Raw genomic sequence first — 13946 nt, 5'->3', positions numbered from 1 at the left:
CCCTTCACATCATATCAACCCTGTAAATCATCCCTTCACATCATATTAACCCAGTAAATCATCCCTTCACATCATATTAACCCTGTAAATCATCCCTTCACATCATATTAACCCAGTAAATCATCCCTTCACATCATATTACTTTTTTTATTAGTCTTCTTCCTTCCACACATTTACTGTTTCCTCAATGTCTAAAAGCAAGAAAGACACTCACCTGATTTCCACATTTCTGGACTTTTTCGGCTCCTTCTTGGGATAATGACGCATCAACCGCTCCAGCAGACGATCAACGTTTGATTTCTTTTTCTTCTCCTGCTTGTCTGAAGCTTCTTCATCCAAAATGATGAAATCCCCACCCCCTTTCCCTATAGCTGGCACCACCCCTTTTTGAGCCAGCTCCTCCACAATCTTTTGACGAGCCGATTTCAGAGAGTTCTGCTGACTCTCTTCTGAAACCATGTCTTTGTCAGAGGTCTTTTTCTGCGATGTTGCCTTCACTGGAGATGAAGCATTCAGCTGTTTACTGAAGTCGTTTTCTATACCACTGTCGTCCTCGCACGACTGTTTTCCTTTCCTGTTAGTTTTCACAGCATGCTCATTCTTCTCCATTGATGCTCCTGTGACTTGCTCGCCTTCCACAGTCTTTTCATCGCTAACAACGTCAGACTCTAGCGACTCTTGTACAGAATCGGTCACACGTTCACTTTCCTGGGAGTCCCCTTCTTTCACAGACAAAGATTCCACGTCTTCAATCTGCTGTGACTGGGACATCTCAGCCACTGGGGGGGAATCGAACTGTTCAACAACCGTCTCACCCACATCCGAGACATTCTGAGAGTCTGTTCTCTCCGCGACACCCCCACAGCCCTGCACAGTTTGTGAAGAAGCGTCAAGGTCACTCCCTTTCAACGTGTTCTGGGAGTCAAACAGCCCGTCTGAATGGTTGCTTACTAAATCAGGCAACTCGTCTTCTCCTAAGGGACAGGCAACAGTATCAGACACCTGAGAAGGATGTGTTTCTTTTCCAGAGGCTTTGTGTGAATGCGCACCTTGGCTCTGAGTTTCCACACCACTGGAGACGATGCCTGAATCCGGGAGGGACTGCTGGGAGTGAGTGACGGATGACTGTTTCTCATTTCTCTGTGACGAACGTCTTCTATGACTACTTACACTTGGAAGTTTCTCTATGCTTGACACTGCAATCTTCTCCTGGATGATTTTGGCTCTTCTGCACAAGACAAAGAATAACAATAAAAATACAGAAGTATGCTCTAGGTGCTTTACAAATCAAATACATAAAATTAATCTAGTAAGCACATAAGATGAAGTAGAAACATGTATAAAAGTCACAAAAGGACAACGATCGTCATTAATATTATAAAAGCACAATTTACAAAACCCACAAGGTAATTCTCTCAAAGCAAAAAGTGTTGCTCTCCAGCATACATATACAAAACCGTACACAAACATAATACAAGCAACAATCAGAAATGATGACAAAAAGCATGGAGAAAACAAAAATAGTAAACCTACACCATTCCCCACAAATTCATGAACTAAAAAGCATGACTACAGATCACTCTATTTTCAGAAAGTAAACATGTTGGGACATTCAAAATCAGACCATGAGAGATACTGTGTACCTCAAATTGACATTCCTGCAAAGCAGACCTACCATTGTGTTCTGCAAGAAATGATACACTGAAATTTTTCAAACAAATAATTTTTCACAAATAAGTGTGATTTTCCTGCACCATTTAAACTGATTTTCTAAATCAGTTCAAAACTGAGTAACAGTAAATAAAAAACGAAAACAAAACAACACGAAACAAACACCCACACACACATAAACCACACACAATATTTACAAAACAACACAAAACAAACAGTCACACACATATAAACAACACACAATCTTTACAAAACAACACAAAACAAACACTCACACACACATAAACAACACACAATCTTTACAAAACAACACAAAACAAATAGTCACACACATATAAACAACACACAATCTTTACAAAATAACACAAAACAAACACTCACACACACATAAACAACACACAATATTTACAAAACAACACAAAACAAACAGTCACACACACATATAAACAACACACAATCTTTACAAAACAACACAAAACAGTCACACACATATAAACAACACACAATCTTTACAAAACAACACGAAACAAACACCCACACACACATATAAACAACACACAATCTTTACAAAACAACACAAAACAAACACTCACACACACATATAAACAACACACAATCTTTACAAAACAACACAAAGCAAACAGTCACACACATATAAACAACACACAATCTTTACAAAACAACACAAAACAAACAGTCACACGCAATCTTTACAAAACAACACAAAACAAACAGTCACACACATATAAACAACACACAATCTTTACAAAACAACACAAAGCAGTCACACACATATAAACAACACACAATCTTTACAAAACAACACAAAACAAACAGTCACACACAATCTTTACAAAACAACACAAAACAAACAGTCACACACATATAAACGACACACAATCTTTACAAAACAACACAAAACAGTCACACACATATAAACAACACACAATCTTTACAAAACAACACGAAACAAACACCCACACACACATATAAACAACACACAATCTTTACAAAACAACACAAAACAAACAGTCACACACAATCTTTACAAAACAACACAAAACAAACAGTCACACACATATAAACGACACACAATCTTTACAAAACAACACAAAGCAGTCACACACATATAAACAACACACAATCTTTACAAAACAACACAAAACAAACAGTCACACACATATAAACGACACACAATCTTTACAAAACAACACAAAACAAACAGTCACACACATATAAACAACACGCAATCTTACTCAATATCCCCAATGGTTCCCCTTTTCAAATTCTTGTACACTTCCTGCTTTTTCTGTGCTCTTGCTAAGAAATCTTTGAGAGACTTTGGGGCTGGCTTGTGATAAGGCAGGCTCACATGGGTCTCTGAAAACACACACACACACACACACACACAAAATCAACTTGCTAGAAACCGGCTCACATTTTCTTTTAATCATGTCTGTAGATTAATACACATTACTCCCACAACTTTTTAACAGTGCAACAAAACAACTAGAAATCTAAGAGCGGAATCACAGTATACAATGATACTTCATCAAATTCAGCATATCTCCCCCCCCCCCACCCCCGGCCCCCATCTCCCCCCCTGATCCAAAAACGAAGTACGACTGCCCATATGGCAGGGATAAAAACTGTTATACATGTAAAAGCCCACCCATGTATACAAGTGAATGCGGGAGTTGCAGCCCATGAACGAAGAACCAGTTCAGCATATCATGAAACTGAGCAGTTACGAAGATGTTTTGTAACAACAGTCATAAGCACTTCACAGAAACAGTGTAAACATTGAAGCACAGCAACTAATACTGGTTCAAAGAATTTCAAAAGGAATAAAAGCTTCTTTAATCATTTCATCTGAATTTCAAGTCTTTTTCTTCCAGACACTTTTTTTCTTTTTTTTTTCTTTTCTTTTTACACCTCACCTCGAATAAGTCTCTGCGATTCACTGCGCAGTGCCAGCATGTCGTCTTTTGTCGGTTTGCATTTGCGTGACTTCTGCTCTCTGGGTTTCTTGGCTGCACCCTGTCAGACAGACCCACAGTGCTGATGTACGCTCCACACAGAAAACACCCAGTTCCACAGCAGTCAGTCCACTGACCCGACACAGAAACTTGTGAAGCGGTTGTCAAACTACACCATGATAACAAAAAAACAACAGCAAATCATTTCCTACTGCAGATCATGGCAGTATCCACATAAACCCAACCCCTCATTTTTGAGAGTCAAAACAGACGCTATCTTATTCATTAAGACATCTTGCTATAGCGCATATTCTTGAAGTTCTACACAGCTGAACGATCAGTGTACTGGACTTGCTGTAGCACCTGGATGATTCATGGTTCAAACTTTGGTATTACGTGATGGATGAACGATGGCTATGTTTTCAAAGTTGAAGGTGAGCGTTAATGTGCACACCTGCAAATGCCTCGTCCCTCTTTATATGTATAAGCAAGCAGATCAATCTAATAATAATCATAAAATGCAGGCTTCTATAGCACAGTACCCCCATCTCAGATGGGGCTCACAGCGCTTTACAATAAAATATACAAATTTACGACTATGTGTCGTAAAATATGTACAAATTCAACACAGTTTCACATGACACTGGCTAAAATATGCATATGTAAGACTAAGTGACATCAAAATATGTAAATCGACACAGCCGCCATCACAGTCTCAAATCACACAGGTACAAATCACAGCAAAACACATTCACCATTGTCAAAAATATACACCAAGGAACCCGTCTATGCACTTAACATCCTGGATGGTTGGCATGAGGGTCATGCTATTGGAAGTGTCATTTTAAACTTATTCTATAAGGTGGTGCTCCGTCAGGTTCAACAATGACATCTATGTGCAGGAGCGGACTCGCAGGTGACTGTGGAGTCCAAGGCAGGAACGGCAAAGACATCCGCAGAGGGGACAGGGAAACTGGCTTGGAGGTTTGGGTGCCATATATACCATTAAAAATCAACTGAAAACTATTCACTTAAAATTTCATAGGATCATATACACTATTTGAATAGTTAATTTTTTCTGGGATTGAGCATATTTGTATTGCTGGAATTACCTTTAATTTCTTAAGCTTTTTCAAGAGTTTTGGGTCAATCGCTGATTCCTCAAAGTCCTTGTCCTCTGCGCTGTCATATTCTGGACCCGCCGCTGAAAAAAGCAGGTAGAAAACACTTCTTCAATCACTTCTTGAGCATGTTTGAATGCCTGAATACAAAAAAGTACACATAAATGCCTGAAGTAAAGCACACAATAGCGCACAGCACGAACATACATGCAGACACGGGGATGGACAGACAATACAATTTTCACACAGCCCATGCAGGCACACTAACTGAATGGTTAATATTAGATTTTCAATTTGAGGGTGCTGGCTTCATCCCAAGTGTCAGCGCCCACAGATTAACTCACTCCGGACGATGGAACGCTATAGCGTTCCTGATGTAAAGTAGCGTTCCGGATGACAGAACACTATAGCGGTTTCGACAATTAAAATTTTTTCCATGTTTTCCTCATGGGGAAGCATAATAATCGCAGCTACACCGGGCTTTGTGAACGTGTCAAGGGTTGAATGGAAAGTTTCTTCATGAGTTTCCATAACAACACACTCCACAGCGAGCCAGCAAGTTCAGGACCCCACACGACAAGCTAATCTGTATACGTATCGAAAATGGCATTGCAGGCGATACAAGTGGAAATTTTTGGAGCAAACTAGATCACAACAGTGGCTTTTACTGCTGCTGAAGTGACTGAAATGCTTCAAACTGAAGGTTTCAACGTCAACAAGGATGATGAAGACGTTGAGTAAAACTGCAGAGAAGAAAGCTTCCAGCAAGAAGCTACTGACAGTGACTCAGCTTCTGAGAGCAGTGAAGAGGGAGGGGGGTGGGTGTTCACACGACGTGAGCTGAGGGATCAGTGGGTCAAGACAGTGAGTTTCATTCACTTACTTTTTTTTGTGTTTTTTGTGATTTTTTTTCCTAACCCTAACAAATGGATCCTCTGAAGGGAAAGCATGGGAGAAAACTATTCGTTCAGAGTGAGTTAAGGGAAGTAACCTTAGCCAGGTCAACATGTGCAGAACACCCAGTGCCTTAATGCCTCTCATATGTATACACGTGCAAATGATTAAATACTGTATACGCATTTCATTGATCCCATAATTCGTGGGATATGGGAACACGAACAAATACAGCATGCACTGATCCAAAAACAGATTATGGTTGGCTATATGGAGTAAAAATAGTAAATAAAATTGAAAGCACACACACAGATCTGTACAAGTGTACTTTGGACATGCAGCCCATGAATACAGAAAAGAAAAGTATAACACAGAACTATTTTGCTGCACACAGATATGTACATACACATACCTGAATGTACAGGTTGAGTGTCAAGTCAGGTTTATCGTACAGCCCCATTTTGATAACTTGTCAAAACTACAAATCCAAAAACATGAACCAACAAAGGAAATAAAAAATCATCACAATACCTCTGTCAAGATCATTGTCTTCATCGCTGCTGTCTTCTGCATCAAACAGATCACCATCAAACTTCATTGGACCCTGAAAGCAAAAAAATATTTTAAAACTATGGATTTGGGAGTAAGCATATTCACATAGAACACTAAAAAACAAATAAACAACAACAAAGAAAAAAGGATTATATTATTGCTCAAAAACAAAACACTGAAGCTTGTACGACCCTAATCCACTGAAAGTATGAAGCTAACACAGGAATATGCTTTCAGACTAACCAATGTCCACGTAAAAGCTATGTCACCTACAATCAAGTTATCAGGTAGGGTTGGTTCACCTTTTTGATATTCTTTCTAAAGCTATTTCACTCTTCATTACATAAACTTGAAGGGCAGCCAAACCACTTTAGTTTGTTGATACCATTTTATGCAAGCCATCAAGAAACGTTTTTTTCTCTTAAAACTACTGGAGATGTGCCATACACATGTATACAATATGCAGTAAACACATGGTATAAAGAATTTGCTGCAATGTAATAGGCAGTCAAACAGTTCACCGTGGTCTTCTTGCTCATTTAATAGAATGACTGAATCGCTGAGAGTAGGCATGACACATGTGTTTTGACAGGTATACGATTGTGCCCAAGGTAATGTTAAATAATGAATCTTATGTGTGAAAGGAGCATGAAAGGGGTGATTTAGGAACCTGTGTCAGAAATACACATCTATGATTGTTGGGAAGCCTGAGCAGACACACTCAATACACGTAAGTAGTTAGTAGTACGTAAGTAGTACACCTAGCTACCAGATCCTGTTTTTTTACTCACCTGTGAAGCCTCCCCATTCTCTGAAACTTCACCGTCATTCTCATCTCCAGGACCCTCATCAGCATCTGCAAAAGTGCGTAACACTGTTAGTATTTCAGTTTCAGTTTCTTGAGGAGGCGTCACTGCGTTCAGACAAGTTCATATATATACACTACACCACATCTGCTGGGCAGATGCCACACCAGCAGCATACCCAAGCGCGCTTAGAAAGGCCTTGAGTGCATGTATCTCATATATTTGTGTACCTGTCAGAGTGGACTTCTTCAACAGGATTTTGCCAGGACAACGCTCTCGTTGCCATAGGTTCTTTTTCAGTGCACCAAGTGCGTGCTGCACACGGGACCTCGGTTTATCGTCTCTTCTAAATGACTAGATGCTCAATTTGATTTTCCAGTCAAACTTGGGAGAAAGGCCAAGAGCGGGATTTGATCCCAAACCCTCACAGACTCTTGTGTATTGGCAGATAAGCGTCTTAACCACTCTGCCACCTTTTTCCTCAAAAACACTACTTGGCCCACATGGGGGGCTGTTAATAAGTCTGCACATTACAGCTGTTGTGTCTTCAAAATAAATTAGATATGCCGGTAAAGGATACTTCTCCAGTGGTGTTTTTCACCTATCAGTATTGTGGAAACATGTACTTCAATTTTCATCTTTCTCCCTTGTGCAGTGTCTGAATATATAGATATAGGGAATAGTTGAAAAAAAAGTCTTTACAATGTAAAGTCTGGCACTTTCGCACTTGATACTGATAAGAAAACCCCATTATTTACGTATACAACACAAATGTGTGCATATACGACTATTACAAGCATCTACACATACAAGCAAACACATGAGATGGACTGGCAGACAATCAAATCATGGTCATCACACCTATTCCATTTTCACATGTATGCGAATCAAAATCACAAAGGCACATACTGAACCTGACACATCATTTGAAATCATATCCACTCACCTGATTTCACCGTCTCGTCCTCTTTGTCTGAATCTTGAAGGACCTTTTCTAGGACTTCATCTGCTGTCTGTTAATAATAAACAAAGAAATTGATGACCACACAGTTGTCCCTCCAAACGAAACACTTTTAGCTGTGTTCATAGTCCAGTCAAGTTTTCCTACTAAAAACATTTTACCTTCAATTATAACTTTAATGGACCATGTGTCGAATCAAGTATCAATTTTTTCATACAGTATATCACAAAGATGTTTTAAACAGGCATAGTTATATAGAGCAGATCCTAGAACAACTGTTTTTATATGAGGAAAAGAAACACAAAACTTTGTTGTACAACATAAAGTGATGTACTGTTTGGAACAGAACCACGGTGTCAAGTGGGACTAAAACCGAGAGTGAAAGGATAAATAATTCTGCTTGGGGAAACTAAAATAATTTTCATTGCCACTTTTTACAAAAATTGAAACATTGGCAACACCTAAAATCTTAATCCGTGAAACTGAATGAAAACATTTTGAGATCTGAGTTCTCTTTGGTGTGATCTTTGGCTTTTACCTCAAGCTCTGATTGTGTTTTTTCAAGGTGGGCAAAAGATTAATCAGCCACAAGCAGTTCTTTGACAGAGAATGATATCTTAAAAAAACTGAAGTGAAAAGAATCCAATAATATCGCTTGCCGACCAAAATAAAACAAGTCCCACAACTATTGTGAGAATTGGATCAGCTGATTTTCAAAAGATAAGACTAAAAGCAGCAAATACATTTCTGTCATCTGTGCCTCAGTGACAGACTTGGCCTTTGGTATGTTTCATTTATTCTTACTTGTTAGTAATCTCAGAATAGATTTTGACATGATCAAATTCACTCATTATCCATACCTTTGAATAAAGAAATTAAAAACTGAAAAATTACAAACAGCTTGAAGGAATTTAAGTGACGAATATCACAAACATGAATGAAAAGCAGAGAGATGGAGACAGACAAGCAGACACACACACACACACACACTCACAAACACAGGGAAAAAAACCATACCAGTTTCTTCACAACTGGTCTTTTCTTTTTTGATGCTGGCGTTGCTGGGAGAGAAAACAAACCAACCAATGCATGTTAAAGCCTATTTCCAGCATAAAAGTCAAATATTTACATTGAGGCCCACTTGTGACCCACACCAAAGCATCAAAGGCAATTTTATTGTACGCTTTCCTTACAAATATTTCAGCCACTATCATTCCAGCTACTGATATATGAGACTAAAACTGTCATGAAATATTTCAGTTACGCTGTAATTAGATGCCTCAACAATCATCTCAAAGTTGAAATAACAAAGGCAACTCTGTGCGTGCTACAAGTATGCAAGCATGCAGTTTCAGTTTCAATTTCAATACGGCGTCAAAGCATGCAGACTGGTCCACATAATGTGCACTACATCTGCATTTTAAGTAAAACAAGACAGGCAAGGCATTCAAGACTCACTTGTGATAAATTAAGTCCCCTAGCATTAATTACAGAGTAATTTCCCTTTTTTACTCTCTGCACCAAAAACATTTGCAAAATAAATAAAAATTCCATGCTTAGCAAAAGAAGTTCCTGTTTGAACAAAAAATGATAATAATGACTCCTCTTGTTGTGTCAGAAATAAGAGGTCAAAGTGCCAAGTTTAGAGAATACAAAAAATATAAATATAACAGTAAATGCAGTTTGCATATAATTAGGCTTCTTTTTTAAAAAAAATTTTGTGCCCATCCCAGAGGTGCAATATTGTTTTAAACAAGATGACTGGAAAGAACTGAATTTTTCCTATTTTATACCAAATTTGGTGTCAACTGACAAAGTATTTGCAGAGAAAATGTCAATGTTAAAGTTTACCACGGACACACAGACACACGGACACACACACACACACACACAGAGACAACCGAACACTGGGTTAAAACATAGACTCACTTTGTTTACACAAGTGAGTCAATAAAGATGCTTGACCTACACAGAAATCCAGTGTGCATGTAAGACCTTGAGATCCAACCCTAGTTTTGTGAAAAACATCACTATAAACTGAAACAGAATAATCAAAATCAGACAAACAAATAAGTAAATGCATTAAACCATAATAAAAAGATTGAAACACAGAAGGCACGCACGCACCCATCTGATACCAATATCCATGGCAACAGTTATGGGAGAACATCTACTCCTGAAGCAAACCTGCTATAAGATCTATGAAAACTGAAAACCAAGACTGGGAACAAATGAGCTTGATGACATTTACTAGCTGAAAATTCCTGCTTATTTTTCTGGATCAAGTTTTCAAAAGAAATCCAAAAGCACCCATCATGAAACAGCAGTTGGGAGCATTTTGTCAAGAAAATTGCGCAACGTCTATGCACTCATTGTCTGTGTGCAAGTGAATGCGTTTGTGTTAAGAGCTAGTGTGTGTATGTTTCTCAGTATGTTTGTCTGCATATTTCTGCATTACATTTCATCTTGTCACATATTTCTGTTATTCTAAAACATATGTTGGAATCATAGAGGTATTCAGGTCTGAACACACATTTCCACAAACTGACAAAGAAAATAAATTACAGAAAAGAAAAGAAAGTTCCTCAGTCTTATACGTGACCATGCACAAATATTCCTTACTTTCCACATTATCCTCAAGTGAACTGTTACTGGCTTCTTCCTGGTCGTTGTCCTTTTCTGCGCTGATGTCTTCGTCTGCATTTTCATTGACAGCGTCTCCAGCACCATCATCATCATCGTCGTCATCATCATCAATTATCATCTGAATTGACACAAAATCATTATTATATAATCAATTATCAAATTTGCAATCAGTTGATTTAGTATTGTGTGATCTATGCTGCTTTGGTAGATTAATTCATACAGTCTATGATATACGTCAGTGATATCATGCTGAGCTCTAAAAGCTCCTGGACATATGCTGATATCAAAATATCTATGTTGTTGCCACTGTTTGGTGTGTTTCTAGCAAATTAAATCTATTGATTTCTGCCATTGTTTGTTGATCTACACATATACACTATATTAAGTACATGTGAAGATGCAAGTTCTTTTCAGTTTGCTGCTTGTTGTGGCTGAAGGTTTGCACGTAAACTGGAGAGCATGCATTCCTCTGTATGAACTATACTTGTGGACTGTGTTCTGCTGTATGGCATGTCATGTGTGTGTACGTATGTGTGTGTGTGTGTGTGTGGTGTCTGTTCATCTCTATTAGTCTATAAATATAGATATGTATTTGTATTGTGTGTGTGTGTTGTCTGGTGTGTGTGTGTGTGTGTGTGTGTGTGTGTGTGCGCGCGCGCGCGCACATGAACATGCATGTACCTGTGTGCCTTTAGTCTGAGTTTTCACAGTAACAGCGTAAGGAATAATAGATGATTGCAGATGTGGAAAAGGAGTAAAAGAAGAAAAGAGACAGTGACTGAATGAGGAAGAGAAGAGTAAAGAGACAAATGTAAGAGAGATAAGTGAGCAAAATGTGTCACTGACATGTAACTTTAACCTACTATACATTTCAACTATAAAAGGAATGAACGCATCATCGTGCATGCATATATATATATATATATATATATATATATATATATAAAAGGAATGAACGCATCATCGTGCATGCATATATATATATATATATATATATATATATATATATATATATATATATATATATGCATGCACGATGATGCGTTCATTCCTTTTATCTTGCATCTTGGTGCATCATGGCTATATATATACATGTCCGTGCATGCGGATGTGTGCATCACTGCATCTTGGTGCATCATGCCTATATATGTATATATACACACATACACACACACACACACACACACACACACACACAATGTCCATGCATGCGGATCTGTGCATGACTGCATTTTGGTGCATCATGCCTATATATATATATACATGTCCGTGCATGCGGATGGTTGCATCACTGCATCTCGGTGCATCATGCCTATATATATATATACATGTCCATGCATGCGGATGTGTGCATCACTGCATCTTGGTGCATCATGCCTATATATATATACATGTCCGTGCATGCGGATGTGTGCATCAATGCATCTTGGTGCATCATGCATATATATATATACATGTCTGTGCATGCGGATGTGTGCATCACTGCATCTTGGTGCATCATGCATATATATATATACATGTCCGTGCATGCGGATCTGTGCATCAATGCATCTTGGTGCATCATGCATATATATATATACATGTCTGTGCATGCGGATGTGTGCATCACTGCATCTTGGTGCATCATGCATATATATATATACATGTCCGTGCATGCGGATCTGTGCATCACTGCATCTTGGTGCATCATGCCTAAAAACGTCAATGCATTAGTGATTACCCTTTTCGACCGCTTCTTTGTTGTCTGGATTCCTTCATCTTCTGACTCACTCTCCATGGTCACGTCTACAAAACATACAACAACAAAAAAAAGCATAAATGTGTAAAGGAATATCAATAGCAAGTAAACTAAACTGAAAGTGAAATTTGGGACTCTGAAAATGATTTCGAAGTAGTGCTTTGTAAGCAGGCACATCTGAAGAAAGAAACATACAGAAAGGAATATATATATATATATGTTTCAATAGCATTAGCAAATAAAACGAACTGAAAATGAAATCTGCGATTCTAAATTCTTTTAGAATGTATTTAAATGTCCTTTGTAAGCAGGCATGTCTGGCAAAAAAAACAAAAAAAAAAACAAAAAAGTTTTATCTTGTTTCATCCTAAAACAGTCACATAACCTCTCTCTCATGTGATGAAATCAAACATCAAATGATCAATGGAATGTGATTTAAGCCTACACCCGCAATTGACGATAATCACAGAAAATACAAATCAACTTGAAAAAGTAATCCGACTGTCATGAACAAGGAAGTTGTCTGTAAGTGTGTGTGTGTGTGTGTGTGTGTGTGAGAGAGAGAGAGATTCAGATTGTCATGAACAAGGAAGTAGACTGTAAGTATGCATGTGTGTGTGTCACTGTGTGTGTGTGTGTGTGTGTGTGTGTGTGTGTGCGCGTGTGCGTGCGTGTGATGGGGTATATGTGGTGTTACATACTCTGTGTGTGTGTGTGTGTGTGTGAGTGTGTGAGTGGTGTGTGATGAGGTATGTGTGTGTGTACATGTGTGTGTGGTGTGTGGGGCTGGAGGGGGGGGGGAGGGTGTATACAGGTGAGTGCAGTGTGTGAGCGTGTGTGCATGGTCTTCATCAGTTCATGTGTCGTATTCTAAATTCATATAATATTACCTTGCACATTTTCCACTGGGCCTTCATTCTCCATCCCCAGATCAAATTCTTGCTGAACAGTTGATTGTGACATTTCCCTGTCAAACTCTCAGGTCTCACTCTCAGGTCTTGAAATGGCAATGTCACCTTTTACAACAAACAAAAAAATATCATACACTTTTGTTACCTTTTTTTCAGTTGCATAAAACAGGGAATGTTCAGTACAAACATGTCTGTTGTTGTACTTCTTTCACTTCTGCCATACAAATATATTTTCAAATATTATAACTGAATCAGCTAGATATTTAGACAGGCACAACAGCCAAGTGGTTAAAATGTTGGATTCTCAATCTGAGGGTCCCCAAATTCAAATCCCAGTCTGGTGGGCAAAGGGTGGAGATTTTCCAATCTCCCTGGTCAACAGATGTGCAGGCCTGCTAGTGCCTAAACCCCCTTTGTGTGTATACATGTATATTATATCTCTCTCTCTCAAAACACACACACACACACACACACACACACAGAGAGAAGATCAAATACGCACATTAAACTTTAAGTATTGTATCTATGTCGGCATTCGGTGGGTTATGGAAACAAGAACATACCCGGCATGCACCCCCCACTCCCAAAACAGGGTATGACTGCCTACATGGCAAGGGTAAAAATTGTCATACTCAGCCCATTCATGTATATTAACCCTTTCGCTGCC

The 13946-nt window shown here is 38.6% G+C and overlaps 1 protein-coding gene across 1 annotated transcript in view; it reads right to left on the bottom strand.

The window, feature by feature from the left end:
- LOC143281711 (uncharacterized) overlaps positions 1–13946 on the bottom strand; it is a 45798-nt gene that overhangs the window by 29204 nt on the left and 2648 nt on the right. The window contains exons 2-12 of the mRNA XM_076586975.1: positions 13259–13384; positions 12351–12415; positions 10607–10748; positions 9002–9045; positions 7970–8036; positions 7009–7073; positions 6197–6269; positions 4763–4854; positions 3612–3711; positions 2928–3051; positions 215–1228 (exon numbers count right to left, since the gene is read on the bottom strand). Coding sequence (XP_076443090.1) covers positions 215–1228; positions 2928–3051; positions 3612–3711; positions 4763–4854; positions 6197–6269; positions 7009–7073; positions 7970–8036; positions 9002–9045; positions 10607–10748; positions 12351–12415; positions 13259–13331 — 1859 coding nt within the window. The 5' untranslated portion in view covers positions 13332–13384. The remainder of the gene's footprint in view (positions 1–214; positions 1229–2927; positions 3052–3611; positions 3712–4762; positions 4855–6196; positions 6270–7008; positions 7074–7969; positions 8037–9001; positions 9046–10606; positions 10749–12350; positions 12416–13258; positions 13385–13946) is intronic.

Source organism: Babylonia areolata, chromosome 4 (assembly GCF_041734735.1).
Source record: "Babylonia areolata isolate BAREFJ2019XMU chromosome 4, ASM4173473v1, whole genome shotgun sequence".
In the NCBI taxonomy this organism is placed as follows: domain Eukaryota; kingdom Metazoa; phylum Mollusca; class Gastropoda; order Neogastropoda; family Buccinidae; genus Babylonia; species Babylonia areolata.
The sequence above is the reverse complement of the archived record's forward strand: the minus strand, read 5'-3'. Positions and strand labels throughout refer to the sequence as shown.